The sequence below is a fragment of the Oncorhynchus clarkii genome, chromosome 17 (assembly GCF_045791955.1).
Source record: "Oncorhynchus clarkii lewisi isolate Uvic-CL-2024 chromosome 17, UVic_Ocla_1.0, whole genome shotgun sequence".
NCBI classification, from domain to species: domain Eukaryota; kingdom Metazoa; phylum Chordata; class Actinopteri; order Salmoniformes; family Salmonidae; genus Oncorhynchus; species Oncorhynchus clarkii.
This window is the reverse complement of record NC_092163.1, coordinates 8727780-8751170: the sequence shown is the minus strand read 5'-3', so window position 1 is coordinate 8751170 and position 23391 is coordinate 8727780. Positions and strand designations below refer to the sequence as shown.

The following is a 23391-nucleotide window of genomic DNA, read 5'->3' as shown; positions in this document are numbered from 1 at the left end:
TTAGATTACTTGTTGGTTATTACTGCATTGTCGGAACTAGAAGCACAAGCATTTCGCTACACTCGCATTAACATCTGCTAACCATGTGTATGTGACAAATAAAATTTGATTTGATTTGATTTGAGTGTGTGTACCATACCAGAATGTCTAGATCAAAGCACCAGTCACCATGAGTCCAGGAAGGCATCTGAAAAATGTTCAGCACTCTTAAACCCTCCTCCTACCTCCCCTCCATCTCTCTCTCATCTGCCTCCCCCTGCCACCAACCTCTCTCCCCCTCTGCTACAGAGCAGACACGAATAGAATGGAACACACACGAATAGAATGGAACACACCATCACCACACACTTGGTGTCCCCTTTAACACAATACCATATCACACATAGGTACAGATAGTCACACACACGCTGATGCTACCACAGTGGGCCATAAAGACAATTGTGTCAATAAAGTTTTTTCAAACAAACAACTGGACGTCACACCACAATGGCGGCCAGCACAACAGTGACAGTTCTGACTCCCAATGGAAGAAGACAAACCGTAAAAATCTCGCCAAACACACCTTTGCTACAGGTAGGTAGTAATAAAGCTGATTTCCTGCTCTCCCAGTCTGCGTTTAAAATAATTGTCTCCCTTTTCTAGGTTATGAAAACGAGAGTGATCTTTTCATGTCGGCTGAACAATGACTGTTCAGTTTAGCCTGCTCGTTTTTCTCTCTTTGTCTGCACAAAGTAAGTTGCTTTGCTAGTTAACTTGTTTAGCTGATAGATAACCAATACTTTGTATTTAGGTCCTCGAAGACGTCTGCAAGAAACATGGAATTAATCCTGACGACCACGGTTTAAAGTGAGTTGAGAGCTTTGTTGTTAGCCTAGCTAGCTACCTTGGTCTCTAGACGTGCTAACGTTAGCTGGCTAGCTCTGTGAACTGAAAGACTAGCTAGATATCCTCTTTACTACATTTTCCGTGGATGTTTTGTAGTGGTACCCAAATCATCAAACTGAACTATGATGAAGCTGTGATTGAGTGGAAGGGGAGGGATGGCTAGTCGTGTGTGCCCTCTGTCCACGCCCTTTGTATACGGGGCTCAGGACACTGCTCTTTCACTAAAGCCTCATCCCTCCCTCTCTATTCATCCATCCCTTTGACAGATTTCAGAGGAACGTTCTGGACCTGTCGCTCCAGTGGAGGTTTGCCAGCGTGCCAAACAATGCCAAGCTGGAGGTGGTGACCAGCACCCGGAAACAGACAGGGACCGACAGCCCGGTGGGTGAAACTAGTGTGTGTGTGGCGTGCAGCATGACTTCACCATGTCCAGGAAACAGCATCCATTCTGCTACTTCTGCTTCATTATGGTCATAACAACATTACTGTTGCATTTGATAAAATGTTCCATGTTGCCCCTTTGGCTGTCAGAGTACCTGTCTCTCCACCCCCTCTCTCTTTATATACCTCTGTCTCTCTCCTTCTCTACCCTCTCTCTTTATATACCTCTGTCTCTCTCCTTCTCTACCCTCTCTCTTTATATACCTCTGTCTCTCTCCTTCTCTACCCTCTCTCTTTATATACCTCTGTCTCTCCTTCTCTACCCTCTCTCTTTATATACCTCTGTCTCTCCTTCTCTACCCTCTCTCTTTATATACCTCTGTCTCTCTCCTTCTCTACCCTCTCTCTTTATATACCTCTGTCTCTCTCCTTCTCTACCCTCTCTCTTTATATACCTCTGTCTCTCTCCTTCTCTACCCTCTCTTTATATACCTCTGTCTCTCTCCTTCTCTACCCTCTCTACCCTCTACCCTCTACAGAGGGATCCCTCCCTCTGTACTGGTACACATCTACCACTCCTCTCAGGATCCCTCCCTCTGTACTGGTACACATCTACCACTCCTCTCAGGATCCCTCCCTCTGTACTGGTACAGATCTAATACTCACACCCCTCCTCTCAGGATCCCTCCCTCTGTACAGGTACAGATCTACTACTCACACCACTCCTCCCAGTATCCCTCCCTCTGTACTGGTACAGATCTACTACTCACACCACTCCTCCCAGTATCCCTCCCTCTGTTCTGGTACAGATCTACTACTCACACCAGTCCTCTCAGGATCCCTCCCTCTGTACTGGTACAGATCTACTACTCACACCAGTCCTCTCAGGATCCCTCCCTCTGTACTGGTACAGATCTACTACTCACACCACTCCTCTCAGGACTCCTCCCTCTGTACTGGTACAGATCTACTACTCACACCACTCCTCTCAGGATCCCTCCCTCTGTACAGGTACAGATCTACTACTCACACCACTCCTCTCAGGATCCCTCCCTCTGTACTGGTACAGATCTACTACTCACACCACTCCTCTCAGGATCCCTCCCTCTGTACAGGTACAGATCTACTACTCACACCACTCCTCTCAGGATCCCTCCCTCTGTACTGGTACAGATCTACTACTCACACCACTCCTCTCAGGATCCCTCCCTCTGTACAGGTACAGATCTACTACTCACATCACTCCTCCCTCTGTACTGGTACACATCTACCACTCCTCTCAGTATCCCTCCCTCTGTACTGGTACAGATCTACTACTCACACCACTCCTCTCAGGATCCCTCCCTCTGTACAGGTACAGATCTACTACTCACACCACTCCTCTCAGGATCCCTCCCTCTGTTCTGGTACAGATCTACTACTCACACCACTCCTCCCAGGATCCCTCCCTCTGTTCTGGTACAGATCTACTACTCACACCACTCCTCTCAGTATCCCTCCCTCTGTACAGGTACAGATCTACTACTCACACCACTCCTCTCAGGATCCCTCCCTCTGTTCTGGTACAGATCTACTACTCACACCACTCCTCTCAGGATCCCTCCCTCTGTTCTGGTACAGATCTACTACTCACACCACTCCTCTCAGGATCCCTCCCTCTGTACAGGTACAGATCTACTACTCACACCACTCCTCTCAGGATCCCTCCCTCTGTTCTGGTACAGATCTACTACTCACACCACTCCTCCCAGGATCCCTCCCTCTGTTCTGGTACAGATCTACTACTCACACCACTCCTCTCAGGATCCCTCCCTCTGTACTGATACAGATCTACTACTCACACCACTCCTCTCAGGACCCCTCCCTCTGTTCTGGTACAGATCTACTACTCACACCACTCCTCTCAGGACCCCTCCCTCTGTACTGGTACAGATCTACTACTCACACCCCTCCTCTCAGTATCCCTCCCTCTGTTCTGGTACAGATCTACTACTCACACCCCTCCTCTCAGGATCCCTCCCTCTGTTCTGGTACAGATCTACTACTCACACCCCTCCTCTCAGTATCCCTCCCTCTGTACTGGTACAGATCTACTACTCACACCACTCCTCTCAGGATCCCTCCCTCTGTACTGGTACAGATCTACTACTCACACCACTCCTCTCAGGATCCCTCCCTCGGTTCTGGTACAGATCTACTACTCACACCACTCCTCTCAGGATCCCTCCCTCTGTACTGGTACAGATCTACTACTCACACCACTCCTCTCAGGATCCCTCCCTCTGTTCTGGTACAGATCTACTACTCACACCACTCCTCTCAGGATCCCTCCCTCGGTTCTGGTACAGATCTACTACTCACACCACTCCTCCCAGGATCCCTCCCTCTGTTCTGGTACAGATCTACTACTCACACCACTCCTCTCAGGATCCCTCCCTCTGTACAGGTACAGATCTACTACTCACACCCCTCCTCTCAGTATCCCTCCCTCTGTACTGGTACAGATCTACTACTCACACCACTCCTCTCAGGATCCCTCCCTCTGTACTGGTACAGATCTACTACTCACACCACTCCTCTCAGGATCCCTCCCTCTGTACAGGTACAGATCTACTACTCACACCCCTCCTCTCAGGATCCCTCCCTCTGTACTGGTACAGATCTACTACTAACACCCCTCCTCTCAGTATCCCTCCCTCTGTACTGGTACAGATCTACTACTAACACCCCTCCTCTCAGTATCCCTCCCTCTGTACTGGTACAGATCTACTACTCACACCACTCCTCTCAGGATCCCTCCCTCTGTACAGGTACAGATCTACTACTCACACCAGTCCTCTCAGGATCCCTCCCTCTGTACTGGTACAGATCTACTACTAACACCCCTCCTCTCAGTATCCCTCCCTCTGTACTGGTACAGATCTACTACTAACACCCCTCCTCTCAGGATCCCTCCCTCTGTACTGGTACAGATCTACTACTCACACCACTCCTCTCAGGATCCCTCCCTCTGTACAGGTACAGATCTACTACTCACACCCCTCCTCTCAGGATCCCTCCCTCTGTACTGGTACAGATCTACTACTAACACCCCTCCTCTCAGTATCCCTCCCTCTGTACTGGTACAGATCTACTACTAACACCCCTCCTCTCAGTATCCCTCCCTCTGTACTGGTACAGATCTACTACTCACACCACTCCTCTCAGGACCCCTCCCTCTGTACTGGTACAGATCTACTACTAACACCCCTCCTCACAGTATCCCTCCCTCTGTACTGGTACAGATCTACTACTAACACCCCTCCTCTCAGTATCCCTCCCTCTGTACTGGTACAGATCTACTACTCACACCACTCCTCTCAGTATCCCTCCCTCTGTACAGGTACAGATCTACTACTCACACCACTCCTCTCAGTATCCCTCCCTCTGTACTGGTACAGATCTACTACTCACACCACTCCTCTCAGGATCCCTCCCTCTGTACTGGTACAGATCTACTACTCACACCACTCCTCTCAGGATCCCTTGACCCATCTTCCTCTACTTTCTCACTGCCTCAGCATATGACAACTACTGCACTACTCTAACCATGGAAACCTCAACCTGCCTCTCTCAAGAGACATCTGATCCCCAGCCCCATGGGCACCCCTACAATTGACACACCACTACTTTCCCCAATGCTACATATTCCTTTGTGTCATGCCCTTCTGCACACTTCTCACACCTAGGAACCTTCCTCCTACACACCTCTGCTACATAGGAACGCCTAGGAACCTCCCTCCTACACACTGCTGCCACATAGGAACACCTAGGAACCTCCCTCCTACACACCTCTGCCACATAGGAACCTCCCTCCTACACACCTCTGCCACATAGGAACACCTAGGAACCTCCCTCCTACACACTGCTGCCACATAGGAACACCTAGGAACCTCCCTCCTCCTACACACCTCTGCCACATAGGAACACCTAGGAACCTCTCTCCTACACACGGCTGCCACATAGGAACACCTAGGAACCTCCCTCCTCCTACACACCTCTGCCACATAGGAACACCTAGGAACCTCCCTCCTACACACCTCTGCCACATAGGAACACCTAGGAACCTCCCTCCTACACACTGCTGCCACATAGGAACACCTAGGAACCTCCCTCCTACACACCTCTGCCACATAGGAACACCTAGGAACCTTCCTCCTACACACCACGTGCCCATAAGCTTGACACCTGTAACAACGTAATGTATTCGGCACAAAAGCCAAATCCTAACATTACTTTGTCGGGCAAAGACTCAACACCCTGTCTGCGTTGCACCAAACGACGAGCATCACAAACACCGGGAATCTTCCCCTTCAGTTGGTCAACTTTTACATTTACTGCTACCCCAGTAATCACTCCTTTCAATGGCACCCTTTTCTTGAGAGAAACAATTCACATTTCTTGCCCCCATTTGTTTATTGCCGAGCGCCTTCTCTACCCCTCTGTTTATATACCCCTCTGTTTATATACCCCTCTGTTTATATAGCCCTCTCTCTACCCCTCTGTTTATCTACCCCTCTGTTTATATACCCCTCTGTTTATCTACCCCTCTGTTTATCTACCCCTCTGTTTATATACCCCTCTCTCTACCCCTCTGTTTATATACCCCTCTGTTTATATAGCCCTCTCTCTACCCCTCTGTTTATATAGCCCTCTCTCTACCCCTCTGTTTATATACCCCTCTGTTTATCTACCCCTCTGTTTATCTACCCCTCTGTTTATATACCCCTCTCTCTTTTCTCTCTTTATATATCCCTCTCTCTACCCTTCTGTTTATATACCCCTCTCTCTACCCCTCTGTTTATATACCCCTCTGTTTATATAGCCCTCTCTCTACCCCTCTGTTTATATACCCCTCTGTTTATCTACCCCTCTGTTTATCTACCCCTCTGTTTATATACCCCTCTCTCTTTTCTCTCTTTATATATCCCTCTCTCTACCCTTCTGTTTATATACCCCTCTCTCTACCCCTCTGTTTATATACCCCTCTGTTTATATAGCCCTCTCTCTACCCCTCTGTTTATATACCCCTCTGTTTATATAGCCCTCTCTCTACCCTTCTGTTTATATACCCCTCTGTTTATATACCCCTCTCTCTACCCCTCTGTTTATATACCCCTCTGTTTATATACCCCTCTCTCTACCCCTCTGTTTATATACCCCTCTGTTTATATACCCCTCTCTCTACCCCTCTCTTTATATACCCCTCTCTCTACCCCTCTGTTTATATACCCCTCTGTTTATATACCCCTCTCTCTACCCCTCTCTTTATATACCCCTCTCTCTACCCCTCTGTTTATATACCCCTCTCTTTATATACCCCTCTCTCTACCCCTCTGTTTATATACCCCTCTGTTTATATACCCCTCTCTCTACCCCTCTCTTTATATACCCCTCTTTTTATATACCCCTCTCTTTATATACCCCTCTCTCTACCCCTCTGTTTATATACCCCTCTGTTTATATACCCCTCTGTTTATATACCCCTCTGTTTATATACCCCTCTCTCTACGCCTCGGGTATATAAACACTCTCTCTACCCCTCTGTTTATAGACCCACTCTGTCTACCCCTCTGTTTATATACCACTCTCTCTACCCCTCTGTTTATATACCACTCTCTCTACCCCTCTGTTTATAGACCCACTCTGTCTCTCTGTCCCTCGTTCTGACTCAGTTCTCATCCAACATATTTCCCCTGTTTCTATTTTTACAAATGGTTAGTTGTTAAAAACACATTTTCTTCATCCTTTTGAACTCTGCCGGTGTCCTGGGGGAAACATGTGAACTCTCTGTGGTGACTAGCTAACCCCTCTCTGGGGGAAACATGTGAACTCTCTGTGGTGACTAGCTAACCCCTCTCTGGGGGAAACATGTTTTCCATGTTAGCTAGTCACCACAGTGAGTGATAGGTAAACAACTGGCCGGGTCTGGGTTAAGTTAACATGGGTCATCATCCATCTGGGATGACGTCTGCTGTTTCCACTGGGGTTCTGAGAAGAGGTCAGGTCCTTTCTTAATGACATCATCAATCCTCTGACAGCACCCGTGTCATCAACATGTGTCAAGTGACCTCCCACCCACTGAGAACACGCTACCAACATACATGTAGTGTTTACGTTCCACACCACCATAGACAGTCAGACATCACAACATAGTGAAGAACAATCTGGCCATGTTCTGTTATAATCTCCACCCGGCACAGCCAGAAGAGGACTGACCTCTCAGAGTCTGGTTCCTCTCTAGGTTTTTTTCTAGGTTCCTGCCTTTCTAGGGAGTTTTTCCTAGCCACCATGCTTCTACATCTGCATCTTCCTGTTTGGGGTTTTAGTCTGAGTTTCTGTATAAACACTTTGTGACATCAGCTGATGTAGAAATGGCTTTATATATAAAATGTGATGGATTGATTGACATCGGCTGTTTGTTTACGTTACAGTGCATTTAACAGCTGTGTGAATGTGGTTCATGTCTGATCCTTCTCCCAGAATGTGTTTAGTGAAATAACGTGTTTATGTAATGAGTTGTTAGGTCTTTGTGGATTATTTCCATGTTACAGGGAGTCTAGATGTGGCAGACGATGAAAGCCTGCTTGGTAAACAGTAACAACATGGCCGTGTGTCAGGGGGAGTGCAGGTAGAGGAGTGTTTGAAGCTGTGCCCGTGTTGTGTTATAAACTCTATTCAGGATAATCATCTCTGTGATCATGGCTGTAGTTCTCTGGGTGACTAATAGCTCTGAATAGGAATTCTGGCTCTGTGTGTGTTCCCTAGGTGTGTGTGTGTGTGTGTGTGTGTGTGTGTGTTCCCTAGATGAGTGTGTGTGTGTGTTCCCTAGATGAGTGTGTGTGTGTGTTCCCTAGATGTGTGTGTGTGTGTGTGTTCCCTAGATGTGTGTGTGTGTGTGTGTGTTCCCTAGATGTGTGTGTGTGTGTGTGTTCCCTAGATGTGTGTGTGTGTGTGTTCCCTAGATGTGTGTGTGTGTGTGTGTGTTCCCTAGATGAGTGTGTGTGTTCCCTAGATGAGTGTGTGTGTTCCCTAGATGAGTGTGTGTGTGTTCCCTAGATGTGTGTGTGTGTGTGTGTGTGTTTTCCCTAGATGTGTGTGTGTGTGTGTGTTCCCTAGATGGGTGTGTGTGTGTGTGTGTGTGTTCCCTAGATGGGTGTGTGTGTGTGTGTGTTCCCTAGATGGGTGTGTGTGTGTGTGTGTGTTCCCTAGATGGGTGTGTGTGTGTGTGTGTTCCCTAGATGGGTGTGTGTGTGTGTGTGTGTTCCCTAGATGTGTGTGTGTGTGTGTGTGTGTGTGTTCCCTAGATGTGTGTGTGTGTGTGTTCCCTAGATGGGTGTGTGTGTGTGTGTTCCCTAGATGAGTGTGTGTGTGTGTGTGTGTGTGTGTTCCCTAGATGAGTGTGTGTGTGTGTGTGTGTTCCCTAGATGAGTGTGTGTGTGTTCCCTAGATGAGTGTGTGTGTGTGTTCCCTAGATGAGTGTGTGTGTGTGTTCCCTAGATGAGTGTGTGTGTTCCCTATATGTGGTGTGTGTGTGTTCCCAAGATGAGTGTGTGTGTGTGCTCCCTAGATGTGTTTTGTATTAGATGTGTGTTTAGTGATAGGCTACCTCAGCTCACACTGTGTTGGTGTGTGTTCTCTAGATGCGGTGTGTGTGTGTGTGTGTGTTCTCTAGATGCGGTGTGTGTGTTCTCTAGATGCGGTGTGTGTGTGTGTGTTCTCTAGATGCGGTGTGTGTGTGTTCTCTAGATGCGGTGTGTGTGTGTGTTCTCTAGATGCGGTGTGTGTGTGTGTTCTCTAGATGCGGTGTGTGTGTGTGTGTTCTCTAGATGCGGTGTGTGTGTGTGTTCTCTAGATGCGGTGTGTGTGTTCTCTAGATGCGGTGTGTGTGTGTGTGTGTTCTCTAGATGCGGTGTGTGTGTTCTCTAGATGCGGTGTGTGTGTGTGTTCTCTAGATGCGGTGTGTGTGTGTTCTCTAGATGCGGTGTGTGTGTTCTCTAGATGCGGTGTGTGTGTTCTCTAGATGCGGTGTGTGTGTGTGTGTGTGTGTGTGTGTGTTCTCTAGATGCGGTGTGTGTGTGTGTGTGTGTGTGTGTGTGTTCTCTAGATGCGGTGTGTGTGTGTGTGTGTGTGTGTGTGTGTGTGTGTGTGTGTGTGTGTGTGTGTGTGTGTGTGTGTGTGTGTGTGTGTGTGTGTGTTCTCTAGATGCGGTGTGTGTGTGTGTGTGTGTGTGTGTGTGTTCTCTAGATGCGGTGTGTGTGTGTGTGTGTGTGTGTGTGTGTTCTCTAGATGCGGTGTGTGTGTGTGTGTGTGTGTGTGTGTGTGTGTGTGTGTTCTCTAGATGCGGTGTGTGTGTGTGTGTTCTCTAGATGCGGTGTGTGGGTTTTGTAAATGAGTTGTCTGTGTTCTATAACGGTATGTTCTGTTTCTGTGTGTTCTGTTTCTGTGTGTGTTCTATAACGGTATGTTCTGTTTCTGTGTGTTCTGTTTCTGTGTGTGTTCTAGAACAGTGTGTTCTGTTTCTGTGTGTGTTGTAAAACAGTGTGTTGTATTCTGTGTGTGTTCCTCAGGTGCGTATTGCCCTGCAGATGGAAGATGGTACCAGACTCCAGGGTACTTTCTCCAGTGGACAGACACTATGGGAGCTGCTCACACACTTTCCCCAGACCAGGTAGGTTGGTAGGGTTGTCACTGATCGCCCAAGTGCAGTGTGTGTGCGTGTGCTCGCCTGCCTGCCTGCCTGCCTGCCAAGACCAGAGGTTTGTTATTTTTATGAGTGAGTGCTGAACACTGCGATCAAAGAGTCGCAGACCAGGAGTATGCCAAGTTACAACAACCCCTCTCCCCTCCTGCTCTCCTCCTCCTCTCCTTTTTTCTCCCCTGTTTTCTTTCTCCTCACCCCCAACCTCTACTCTCTCTCCAACCGCTCTACTCTCTCCAGCCGCTCTACTCTCTCCAGCCGCTCTACTCTCTCTCCAACCGATCTACTCTCTCTCCAACCGATCTACTCTCTCTCCAACCGATCTACTCTCTCTCCAACCGATCTACTCTCTCTCCAACCGATCTACTCTTTCTCCAACCGCTCTACTCTCTCTCCAGCCGCTCTCTACTCTCTCTCCAGCCGCTCTCTACTCTCCAACCTCTCTACTCTCTCTCCAACCGCTCTCTACTCTCTCTCCGCTCTCTACTCTCTCTCCGCTCTCTACTCTCTCCAACCGCTCTCTACTCTCTCCAACCGCTCTACTCTCTCCAACTGCACTACTCTCTCCAACTGCACTACTCTCTCCAACCTCTCTTCTCTCTCCAGCCGCTCTCTACTCTCTCTCCAACCGCTCTCTACTCTCTCCAACCGCTCTACTCTCTCCAACCTCTACTCTCTCTCCAACCGCTCTACTCTCTCTCCAACCGCTCTACTCTCTCTCCAACCGCTCTACTCTCTCTCCAACCGCTCTACTCTCTCTCCAGCCGCTCTCTACTCTCTCTTCAGCCGCTCTCTACTCTCCAACCTCTCTACTCTCTCTCCAACCGCTCTCTACTCTCTCTCCGCTCTCTACTCTCTCCAACCGCTCTCTACTCTCTCTCCGCTCTCTACTCTCTCCAACCGCTCTCTACTCTCTCCAACCGCTCTACTCTCTCCAACCGCTCTACTCTCTCCAACCGCTCTACTCTCTCCAACCGCTCTACTCTCTCCAACCGCTCTACTCTCTCCAACCGCACTACTCTCTCCAACCGCACTACTCTCTCCAACCTCTCTACTCTCTCCAACCTCTCCACTCTCTCTCCAGCCGCTCTCTACTCTCTCTCCAACCGCTCCACTCTCTCTCCAACCGCTCCACTCTCTCTCCAGCCGCTCTCTACTCTCTCTCCAGCCGCTCTCTACTCTCCAACCTCTCTACTCTCTCTCCAACCGCTCTACTCTCTCTCCAACCGCTCTACTCTCTCTCCAACCGCTCTACTCTCTCTCCAACCTCTACTCTCTCTCCAGCCGCTCTCTACTCTCCAACCTCTCTACTCTCTCTCCAACCGCTCTCTACTCTCCAACCGCTCTCTACTCTCTCTCCAACCGCTCTCTACTCTCTCTCCAACCGCTCTCTACTCTCTCCAACCGCTCTCTACTCTCTCCACCCGCTCTACTCTCTCCAACCGCTCTGCTCTCTCCAACCGCTCTACTCTCTCCAACCGCTCTACTCTCTCTCCAGCCGCTCCACTCTCTCTCCAGCCGCTCTCTACTCTCTCTCCAGCCGCTCTCTACTCTCCAACCTCTCTACTCTCTCTCCAACCTCTCTACTCTCTCTCCAACCGCTCTACTCTCTCTCCAGCCGCTCTCTACTCTCTCTCCAGCCGCTCTCTACTCTCTCTCCAGCCGCTCTCTACTCTCTCTCCAGCCGCTCTCTACTCTCTCTCCAGCCGCTCTCTACTCTCTCTCCAGCCGCTCTCTACTCTCTCTCCAGCCGCTCTCTACTCTCTCTCCAGCCGCTCTCTACTCTCTCTCCAGCCGCTCTCTACTCTCTCTCCAGCCGCTCTCTACTCTCTCTCCAGCCGCTCTCTACTCTCTCTCTACCCGCTCTCTACTCTCTCCCAGCCTGTGGACAACTGTCTCTTAGTGCAGTGGACAGCGGTCTCTTAGTGTAGTGGACAGCGGTCTCTTAGTGTTGTGGACAGCGGTCTCTTAGTGTAGTGTAGTGGACAGCGGTCTCTTAGTGTAGTGGACAGCGGTCTCTTAGTGTTGTGGACAGCGGTCTCTTAGTGCAGTGGACAGCGGTCTCTTAGTGCAGTGGACAGCGGTCTCTTAGTGCAGTGGACAGCGGTCTCTTAGTGTAGTGGACAACTGTCTCTTAGTGTAGTGGATAACTGTCTCTTAGTGTAGTAGACAACTGTCTCTTAGTGTAGTGGACAGCGGTCTCTCAGTGTAGTGTAGTGGACAGCGGTCTCTTAGTATAGTAGACAACTGTCTCTTAGTGTAGTGGACAGCGGTCTCTTAGTATAGTAGACAACTGTCTCTTATTGTAGTGGACAGCGGTCTCTTAGTATAGTAGACAACTGTCTCTTAGTGTAGTGGACAACTGTCTCTTAGTGTAGTGGACAACTGTCTCTTAGTGTAGTGGACAGCGGTCTCTCAGTGTAGTGGACAGCGGTCTCTCAGTGTAGTGGACAGCGGTCTCTCAGTGTAGTGGACAGCGGTCTCTCAGTGTAGTGGACAGCGGTCTCTCAGTGTAGTGGACAGCGGTCTCTTAGTGTAGTGGACAGCGGTCTCTTAGTGTAGTGGACAGCGGTCTCTTAGTGTAGTGGACAGCGGTCTCTTAGTGTAGTGGACAACGGTCTCTTCCTGTTGATCACTGGCATTAAAGGGTAACTACACCCAAAAATCTACATTTGTTCTATTTTCCCAGACCTTAAAAGTGGTCTTCTGATGTGGTTTAAGCCTCGTTGTGGACTGAACATCCAACGTAGTTGTTTTTGAAATCGGAAACCTGGAAAAGCAACACGGAGAAAACAGAATTTAGGAAAGAAAGTAAACGGAATTAAGCAAAACAATAACATTTTCTAGGGCCCTACTCTCTTTGAGACCAGCTGTCTGTCCGTCACCCCTTTCGTCTTCTCTGTGATGACATCATCACTAAATCTTTGCCACGGAAGCTTCCAGAATGAATGTCGGCTCCGCTCCGCCCGGGAATCTGGGGGAACAACAAGCCAGGGAGAAGTTACTGTGTTTAGGAGACGACCTGCAATGATACGGTTATGGTTCAGTGGTTTTTAATGGAGACAAACACACCACACACACACACCACACACACACACACCACACACCACACACCACACACCACACACACCACACACACACACCACACACACACACACACCACACCACACCACACACACCACACACACACCACACACACACACACACCACACACCACACACCACACACACCACACACACACACCACACACACACACACACACCACACACACACACACCACACACACACCACACACCACACACACACCACACACCACACACACACCACACACCACACCACACCACACACACACCACACACACACACCACACCACACACACCACACGCCACACACACACCACACCACACCACACCACACACACACCACACACACACCACACCACACACCACACCACACACACACCACACACACACCACACACCACACACCACACACACACACACACACCACACACACACACACCACACACACACACACACCACACACACACACACCACACACACGCCACACACACACCACACCACACACACACCACACCACACACCACACCACACCACACACACCACACACACACCACACCACACACACACCACACCACACACACACCACACACACACCACACACACACCACACCACACACACACACACACAGTTGCTCACACGTAGACTCACTTAACACCAGACAGGTGAGACCACCCAGGTGTGTGTTTGTTTTGAATCACAGAATCCCTATTTTTTTTTCTCCTCCTCCTCTCTCTCTCTCTTCTTCTCTACAGAGCATCTGAGTTGTCTGAATCAGGTTCCACTCCTGTCTGTGTTTACATGAGAGATGAGGTATGGTATCTCCTTCTCTCTCTCCATCTGTCTGTGTGTGTTGATCAGAGTGTGATGAGGACACTGATACGGGGGGGGGGGGGGGTGTTGATCAGAGTGTAATGAGGACACTGATACGGGGGGGTGGGGGGTGGGGTGTTGATCAGAGTGTAATGAGGACACTGATACGGGGGGGGGGGGGGGTGTTGATCAGAGTGTAATGAGGACACTGATACGGGGGGGTGGGGGGTGGGGTGTTGATCAGAGTGTAATGAGGACACTGATACGGGGGGGGGGGGTGTTGATCAGAGTGTGATGAGGACACTGATACAGGGGGGGGGGGGTGTTGATCAGAGTGTAATGAGGACACTGATACGGGGGGGTGTGTTTAGGTGAGTGGTGAGGCAGCTCTAAAGAAGGCCAGTCTGAAGTCTCTGGGACTCACAGGAGGAAGTGCCATAGTCAGGTTGGTTCCTCCACAACATGTCCACAACATGTCCACAACATGTCCACAACATGTCCTCAACATATCCTCAACATATCCTCAACATATCCACAACATATCCTCAACATATCCTCAACATATCCACAACATATCCACAACATATCCTCAACATATCCACAACATATCCTCACCATATCCTCACCATATCCTCACCATATCCTCACCATATCCTCAACATATCCACAACATATCCTCACCATATCCTCAACATATCCTCACCATATCCTCACCATATCCACAACATATCCTCACCATATCCACAACATGTCCACAACATGTCCACAACATATCCTCACCATATCCACAACATATCCTCACCATATCCTCACCATATCCTCAACATATCCACAACATATCCTCACTATATCCTCACCATATCCTCACCATATCCTCAACATATCCACAACATATCCTCACCATATCCTCACCATATCCTCACCATATCCTCACCATATCCACAACATATCCTCACCATATCCTCACCATATCCTCACCATATCCTCACCATATCCTCACCATATCCTCACCATATCCTCACCATATCCTCACCATATCCACAACATATCCTCACCATATCCTCACCATATCCTCACCATATCCACAACATATCCTCACCATATCCTCACCATATCCACAACATATCCTCACCATATCCTCACCATATCCACAACATATCCTCACCATATCCTCACCATATCCACAACATATCCTCACCATGTCCTCAACATATCCTCACCATATCCTCAACATGTCCACACCATATCCTCACCATATCCTCACCATATCCTCACCATTACAGCAGACATTAATGCACTGCCACTGATTGTGAAGGGTGGTGGTGATGAGAATGTAGATGATGTCATTCCTCTCTGCCGTCCTACAGGTTTTTACTGAAGAAGACCAAATCGCCAGGCAACGGAGACGATGACGGCATGGAGGCGGCTTCCACGGCGACAGATCCCGTCGCCAAGGAAACCAAGCCCCGCCCTTTACCCCCCGTCGGACCGCCTCCCTCACAACCAGAGCGTGCAGCGCTGCCTTCAATCAAAAAGGAGAGCCCTGACAGGCCGGTTGAGACTGCGGATGCCCCAGTCCACGTCCCCTCGGCCGCTGGCAGCACACTTCCTGGCAAACAGGAAGCGGAAGTGGTTACAAACTCCCAAATTGCGATGCGGCCTAAAAGCAGTCCCTTCGGGGGAGTGAAGAGGGAGGAAGAGGGGGATGGAGAGAGGGCAGGACCATCTGGTCAGTGCGCTGTCCATCCTTCCTCCTCCTCCTCTCCCTCTCCTCCCTCCGCTCCCTTCATCCCTTTCTCTGGAGGGGGTCAGAGGCTGGGGGGGCCGGGGGTGAGCGGTGTAGGAGCAGCATCATCATCATCATCACTACCATCAATGGTTGGTGGGCCGCCCAAAGCCAAGAAATCTAAACCCAACAACAACGCCAAGGTGAGACCTGTAGGTCCAGCCCAACGTCTTCTCAATGTACTCTGTTAATAAGAGTCAAGTACATGTGAATAGATACATGAATGATAGATGGTATGTTCTAGATGTTCTGTTTCTATCTCTCAGCGCCAAGCCAGTACCAAACAGGATGACTGGGCCGTGGTAGAGGAGGTTCTGCAGGTAATGTTGATGGGGTTGATGTTGTTCTGATGGGCTTAACAGACCATGTCATGAATTGAATGAAACACGTCCATGGAGAAATCCCAGTCTTTTACTCAGGCCTGTTGAGGGTCTCCCCTATTGTTTATGTAGAAACCTAGTCAGACAGATACACATTTCTACTGTTGTCATGTCTGCAGCCGTTGAGATGCCTCACCTCTCTCTCTCTCTGTCTCCTCTACAGCCGGTGGACAGGGAACCCCTGATCTACCACATGGACTCTGGGGCGCATCGCTACGGCAACGAACAGGACTTGCCAGACGAGTTCTTTGAGGTGACTGTGGACGACATCCGCAAACGCTTCGCTCAGCTGAAGAGTGAGAGGTGGGACTGAGGAGAGAGGAGAGACTGAGGAGAGAGGAGAGACTGAGGAGAGAGGAGAGACTGAGGAGAGAGGAGAGACTGAGGAGAGAGGAGAGACTGAGGAGAGACTGAGGAGAGAGGAGAGACTGAGAGAGAGGAGAGACTGAGAGAGAGGTGGGACTGAGGAGAGACTGAGAGAGAGGAGAGACTGAGAGAGAGGAGAGACTGAGAGAGAGGAGAGACTGAGAGAGAGGAGAGACTGAGAGAGGAGAGACTGAGAGAGAGGAGAGACTGAGAGAGAGGAGAGACTGAGAGAGAGGAGAGACTGAGAGAGAGGAGAGACTGAGAGAGAGGAGAGACTGAGAGAGAGGAGAGACAGAGAGAGGATAGACTGAGAGAGACTGAGAGAGACTGAGAGAGAGGAGAGACTGAGAGAGAGGAGAGACTGAGAGAGAGGAGAGACTGAGAGAGAGGAGAGACTGAGAGAGAGGAGAGACTGAGAGAGAGGAGAGACTGAGAGAGATGAGAGACTGAGAGAGAGGAGAGACTGAGAGAGAGGAGAGACTGAGGAAGAGGAGAGACTGAGGAAGAGGAGAGACTGAGGAAGAGGAGAGACTGAGGAAGAGGAGAGACTGAGGGGAAGAGGAGAGACTGAGAGGAAGAGGAGAGACGGAGAGGAAGAGGAGAGACGGAGAGGAAGAGGAGAGACGGAGAGGAAGAGGAGAGACGGAGAGAGGAAGAGGAGAGACTGAGAGAGGAAGAGGAGAGACAGAGAGGAAGAGGAGAGACTGAGAGAGGAAGAGGAGAGACTGAGAGAGGAAGAGGAGAGACTGAGAGAGGAAGAGGAGAGACTGAGGAGAGAGGAGGGACTGAGAGAGAGGAGGGACTGAGAGAGAGGAGAGAGGAGAGACTGAGAGAGAGGAGAGACAGGAGAGAGGAGAGACTGAGGAGAGAGGAGAGACTGAGGAGAGAGGAGGGACTGAGGAGAGAAGAGGGACTGAGGAGAGAAGAGGGACTGAGGAGAGAAGAGGGACTGAGGAGAGAAGAGGGACTGAGGAGAGAAGAGGGACTGAGGAGAGAAGAGGGACTGAGGAGAGAAGAGGGACTGAGGAGAGAAGAGGGACTGAGGAGAGGAGAGACTGAGAGAGAGGAGAGACTGAGAGAGAGGAGAGACTGAGAGAGAGGAGAGACTGAGGAGAGAGGAGAGAGGAGAGACTGAGGAGAGAGGAGAGACTGAGGAGAGAGGAGAGACTGAGGAGCGAGGAGAGACTGAGGAGAGAGGAGAGACTGAGGAGAGAGGAGAGACAGAGAGAGGAGAGACTGAGAGAGAGGAGAGACTGAGGAGAGAGGAGGGACTGAGGAGAGAGGAAGAGGAGAGACTGAGAGAGGAGAGACTGAGAGAGAGGAGAGACTGAGGAGAGAGGATAGACTGAGGAGAGACTGAGGAGAGAGGAGAGACAGAGAGAGGAGAGACTGAGGAGAGAGGAGAGACAGAGAGAGGAGAGACAGAGAGAGGAGAGACTGAGAGAGAGGAGAGACTGAGAGAGAGGAGAGACTGAGGAAGAGGAGAGACTGAGAGAGAGGAGAGACTGAGGAAGAGGAGAGACTGAGGAAGAGGAGAGACTGAGGAAGAGGAGAGACTGAGGAAGAGGAGAGACTGAGGAAGAGGAGAGACTGAGGAAGAGGAGAGACTGAGAGAGGAAGAGGAGAGACTGAGAGAGGAAGAGGAGAGACTGAGGAGAGAGGAGAGACTGAGAGAGAGGAGAGACTGAGAGAGAGGAGAGACTGAGAGAGAGGAGAGACTGAGAGAGAGGAGAGACAGGAGAGAGGAGGGACTGAGGAGAGAGGAGGGACTGAGGAGAGAGGAGGGACTGAGGAGAGGAGGGACTGAGGAGAGGAGGGACTGAGGAGAGGAGGGACTGAGGAGAGGAGGGACTGAGGAGAGGAGGGACTGAGGAGAGAAGAGGGACTGAGGAGAGAAGAGGGACTGAGGAGAGAAGAGGGACTGAGGAGAGAAGAGAGACAGAGAGAGGAGAGACTGAGAGAGAGGAGAGACTGAGGAGAGAGGAGAGACTGAGGAGAGAGGAGAGACTGAGAGAGAGGAGGGACTGAGGAGAGAGGAGGGACTGAGGAGAGAGGAGGGACTGAGGAGAGAGGAGGGACTGAGGAGAGAGGAGGGACTGAGGAGAGAGGAGGGACTGAGGAGAGACTGAGAGAGGAAGAGGAGAGACTGAGAGAGAGGAGAGACTGAGGAGAGGAGAGACTGAGGAGAGAGGAGAGACTGAGGAGAGAGGAGAGACTGAGAGACTGAGAGAGAGGAAGAGGGGAGGAGAGACTGAGAGAGAGGAAGAGTGAGAGGTGGGACTGAGGAAAGAGGAGAGACTGAGGAGAGAGGAGAGACTGAGGAGAGAGGAGAGACTGAGGAGAGAGGAGAGACTGAGGAGAGAGGAGAGACTGAGGAGAGAGGAGAGACTGAGGAGAGAGGAGAGACTGAGGAGAGAGGAGAGACTGAGAGAGAGGAGAGACTGAGAGAGAGGAGAGACTGAGAGAGAGGAGAGACTGAGAGAGAGGAGAGACTGAGAGAGAGGAGAGACTGAGAGAGAGGAGAGACTGAGAGAGAGGAGAGACTGAGAGAGAGGAGAGACTGAGAGAGAGGAGAGACTGAGAGAGAGGAGAGACTGAGAGAGAGGAGAGACACAGAGAGAGGAGAGACTGAGAGAGAGGAGAGACTGAGAGAGAGGAAGAGGGGAGGAGAGACTGAGAGAGAGGAATAGTTAGAGGTGGGACAGAGGAGAGACAGAGAGAGGAAGAGGAGAGGAGAGACAGAGAGAGGAAGAGGGGAGGAGAGACTTGGAGAGAGGAAGAGGGGAGGAGAGACTGGGAGAGAAAGTTGCTTGGGTTTTGATCTGGATAGAGGGAGCGAGAAAGCGAGAGAGACTGAGGAGAGAGGAGCGAGAAAGCGACAGTGAGATTGAACCAGGAGAGATGGAGAGACTGAAAAGAGATATCTCTATTAAAACAACCAAATGGCATTTACATTTACAGTTAGAGAGTCATTTAGCAGACACTCTGATCCAGAGAGACTTACAGTTAGTGAGTCATTTAGCAGACACTCTGATCCAGAGAGACTTACAGTTAGTGAGTCATTTAGCAGACACTCTGATCCAGAGAGACTTACAGTTAGTGAGTCATTTAGCAGACACTCTGATCCAGAGAGACTTACAGTTAGTGAGTCATTTAGCAGACACTCTGATCCAGAGAGACTTACAGTTAGTGAGTCATTTAGCAGACACTCTGATCCAGAGAGACTTACAGTTAGTGAGTCATTTAGCAGACACTCTGATCCAGAGAGACTTACAGTTAGTGAGTCATTTAGCAGACACTCTGATCCAGAGAGACTTACAGTTAGTGAGTCATTTAGCAGACACTCTGATCCAGAGAGACTTAGTTAGAATCATTTAGCAGACACTCTGATCCAGAGAGACTTACAGTTAGAATCATTTAGCAGACACTCTGATCCAGAGAGACTTACAGTTAGTGAGTCATTTAGCAGACACTCTGATCCAGAGAGACTTACAGTTAGTGAGTCATTTAGCAGACACTCTGATCCAGAGAGACTTACAGTTAGTGAGTCATTTAGCAGACACTCTGATCCAAAAAAAGACTTACAGTTAGAGAGTCATTTAGCAGACACTCTGATCCAGAGAGACTTACAGTTAGTGAGTCATTTAGCAGACACTCTGATCCAGAGAGACTTACAGTTAGTGAGTCATTTAGCAGACACTCTGATCCAGAGAGACTTACAGTTAGTGAGTCATTTAGCAGACACTCTGATCCAGAGAGACTTACAGTTAGTGAGTCATTTAGCAGACACTCTGATCCAGAGAGACTTAGTTAGAATCATTTAGCAGACACTCTGATCCAGAGAGACTTACAGTTAGAATCATTTAGCAGACACTCTGATCCAGAGAGACTTACAGTTAGTGAGTCATTTAGCAGACACTCTGATCCAGAGAGACTTACAGTTAGTGAGTCATTTAGCAGACACTCTGATCCAGAGAGACTTACAGTTAGTGAGTCATTTAGCAGACACTCTGATCCAGAGAGACTTACAGTTAGTGAGTCATTTAGCAGACACTCTGATCCAGAGAGACTTACAGTTAGTGAGTCATTTAGCAGACACTCTGATCCAGAGAGACTTACAGTTAGTGAGTCATTTAGCAGACGCTCTGATCCAGAGAGACTTAGTTAGTGAGTCATTTAGCAGACACTCTGATCCAGAGAGACTTACAGGAGCGACGAGGGTTAAGTGCTTTGCTCAAAGGCACATTGACAGATGTTCTTATCTAGGCTGTTTGGGGATTCAAACCAGCGACCTTTAGCAGACAGTTTTGACCTTCTAATGGTTAAGGTCTGAAAGCAGTCAGTTAGGGAACTTCTATATGGGTTTATATATACACTCAAATTACAGTTTGCCAATGACTTAATGAGACGCTTTGGGGAGAGACTGTGGGGAATGCTGGGAAACGTTGCTGTGTGGAATGTGCGTGCGCCTGATTGGTTCTTTACGATGTCTTCTTCAAAAGAGATGTCTGCCTCCCCCGTTCTCTGTGTGACACCACACCAGACAGATTATCAAGGCTAGAATTACGTTGACCACAGTGATCTAACACACACACACACAAATCAAAAAGTAAACTGTAAATCATCTCTTGCTCTCTCCTCTCTCTCTTGCTCTTTCCTCTCTCTCTTTATCTCTCCCTCTCCCCTCTTATTTTTCTCTCTCTCCCTCTCCTCTCTCTCTTTCTCTCTCCCTCTCCAATTTCTCCTCTCCCATCTCTCCTCTCTCTCCTCTCCCCTCTCTCCTCGCTTTCTCTCTCCTCTCCCCCCTCTCCCTCTCCCCTCTCTCTCTCCCTTCTCCCTTTAGGAGGGTACTAGAGGAGGCTCCTCTGATGACTAAAGCTCTGAGAGAATCTCAGATGAAGGATAAGATGGACAGATACCCCCGAGTGAGTTGTGTGGGTGAATGTGTGTTCGCCCGTGTGTGTGTCAGATACCCTTGAATTTCTCCTACATTTACATGGAATCGACCACTAACCTGGAGGTGGATGCCAATAGTGATCCTAAATCTGTTACTAGTAACATTAGCAATATAATAATGTGTGTGTGTGTCCAGGTAGTTCTGAGGGTCCAGTTCCCTGACAGATGTGTTCTACAGGGATTCTTCAGACCTCTAGAGACAGGTAGATCTCTCTCTTTCTCTCTCTCTTCCTCTCTCCCCTTCTGTCTCCTTGTATTAGTAACTATGTGTTGACTCTAGAGACAGCTAGTTGATATCTATCTGACATTAGAATCAAACTGGAACCATAGAGATGTGATGGAATAACCATTAGAATCACACTGGAACCATAGAGATGTGATGGAATAACCATTAGAATCACACTGGAACCATAGAGATGTGATGGAATAACCATTAGAATCAAACTGGAACCATAGAGATGTGATGGAATAACCATTAGAATCACACTGGAACCATAGAGATGTGATGGAATAACCATTAGAATCAAACTGGAACCATAGAGATGTGATGGAATAACCATTAGAATCACACTGGAACCATAGAGATGTGATGGAATAACCATTAGAATCAAACTGGAGCCATAGAGATGTGATGGAATAACCATTAGAATCACACTGGAACCATAGAGATGTGATGGAATAACCATTAGAATCACACTGGAACCATAGAGATGTGATGGAATAACCATTAGAATCACACTGGAACCATAGAGATGTGATGGAATAACCATTAGAATCACACTGGAACCATAGAGATGTGATGGAATAACCATTAGAATCACACTGGAACCATAGAGATGTGATGGAATAACCAGGTGGTTTTCAACTGTCCATCCAGTTGCTGCTCTGAGGCTCTTTGTGAAGAGCCACCTGCAGGACCCCCAACTACCCTTCTACCTGTGTGAGTATCTTTACTCTCGCCCTCGCTCTCCGTCTCTCTCTCGCGCTCCGTCTCTCTCTCTCGCTCCGTCTCTCTCTCTCGCTCCATCTCTCGCTCCGTCTCTCTCGCTCCGTCTCTCTCTCGCTCCGTCTCTCTCTCTCCATCTCTCTCTCTCTCTCGCTCCATCTCTCTCTCTCGCTCCATCTCTCTCTCTCTCTCTTGCTCCATCTCTCTCAATCAACTTTATACTGAACACAAATATAAAAGTTACATGCAACAATTTAAACGATTCTAATGAGTCACAGTTCATATAAGGAGATCAGTCAATTGAAATACATTTTAGGCCCTGATTCTGTGGATTTCAGTCAGCGCACTCCCTCGACTTGAGACTTCTGTGGATTTCAGTCAGCGCACTCCCTCGACTTGAGACTTCTGTGGATTTCAGTCAGCGCACTCCCTCGACTTGAGACTTCTGTGGCGTTGTGCTGTGTGACAGACCTGCACATTTTAGAGTGGTCTTTTATGTGTAATGACCATGCTGTTTAATCAGCTTCTTGATATGTCACACCTGTCAGGTGGAGGGATTATCTTGGCAGAGGAGAAATGCTCACTAACAGGGATGTTAACACATTATTGCAAAACAGTTTTTAGTGAAATACGCTTTTTGTGCTTATGGAACATTTCTGGGATATTTTATTTCAGCTCATGAAACCAACACTTTACATGTTGTGTTTTATATTTTGGTTCAGTATATTTATGAAGCCCTTATTATATCAGCAAGCAATGTAGATGTAGCAGCACAGTGACTAGAAGAGACAGGGAGGGTGGAACCAGCAGGTCTGAGACAAGGTAGCACGTCTGGTGAACAGGTCAGGGGTCCGTAGCCGCAGGCAGAACAACAGAACCTCGATTGGCAGCATGACTGGGGAGGGGGACAGCCAGGAGTCCTGAGGCATGGCCCCTAGAGCTCAGGTCCTCAAGGGGGAGGGACAGCCAGGAGTCCTGAGGCATGGCCCTAGAGCTCAGGTCCTCAGGGGGGAGGGACAGCCAGGAGTCCTGAAGCATGGCCCTAGAGCTCAGGGGGA

The 23391-nt window shown here is 49.2% G+C and overlaps 1 protein-coding gene across 2 annotated transcripts in view; it reads left to right on the top strand.

The window, feature by feature from the left end:
* The first annotated feature begins 465 nt into the window (after positions 1-465).
* LOC139370205 (tether containing UBX domain for GLUT4-like) overlaps positions 466-23391 on the top strand; it is a 37565-nt gene continuing 14639 nt past the window's right edge. The window contains exons 1-12 of one of the 2 annotated variants that reach the window (XM_071109551.1): positions 466-573; positions 791-846; positions 1152-1266; positions 9876-9976; positions 13842-13899; positions 14271-14344; positions 15267-15828; positions 15952-16005; positions 16229-16368; positions 21275-21356; positions 21524-21590; positions 22265-22327. In XM_071109551.1, the coding sequence (XP_070965652.1) occupies positions 487-573; positions 791-846; positions 1152-1266; positions 9876-9976; positions 13842-13899; positions 14271-14344; positions 15267-15828; positions 15952-16005; positions 16229-16368; positions 21275-21356; positions 21524-21590; positions 22265-22327 (1459 nt within the window). In that variant the 5' untranslated portion in view covers positions 466-486. The remainder of the gene's footprint in view (positions 574-790; positions 847-1151; positions 1267-9875; positions 9977-13841; positions 13900-14270; positions 14345-15266; positions 15829-15951; positions 16006-16228; positions 16369-21274; positions 21357-21523; positions 21591-22264; positions 22328-23391) is intronic. The other variant, XM_071109550.1, reaches the window with a different exon arrangement.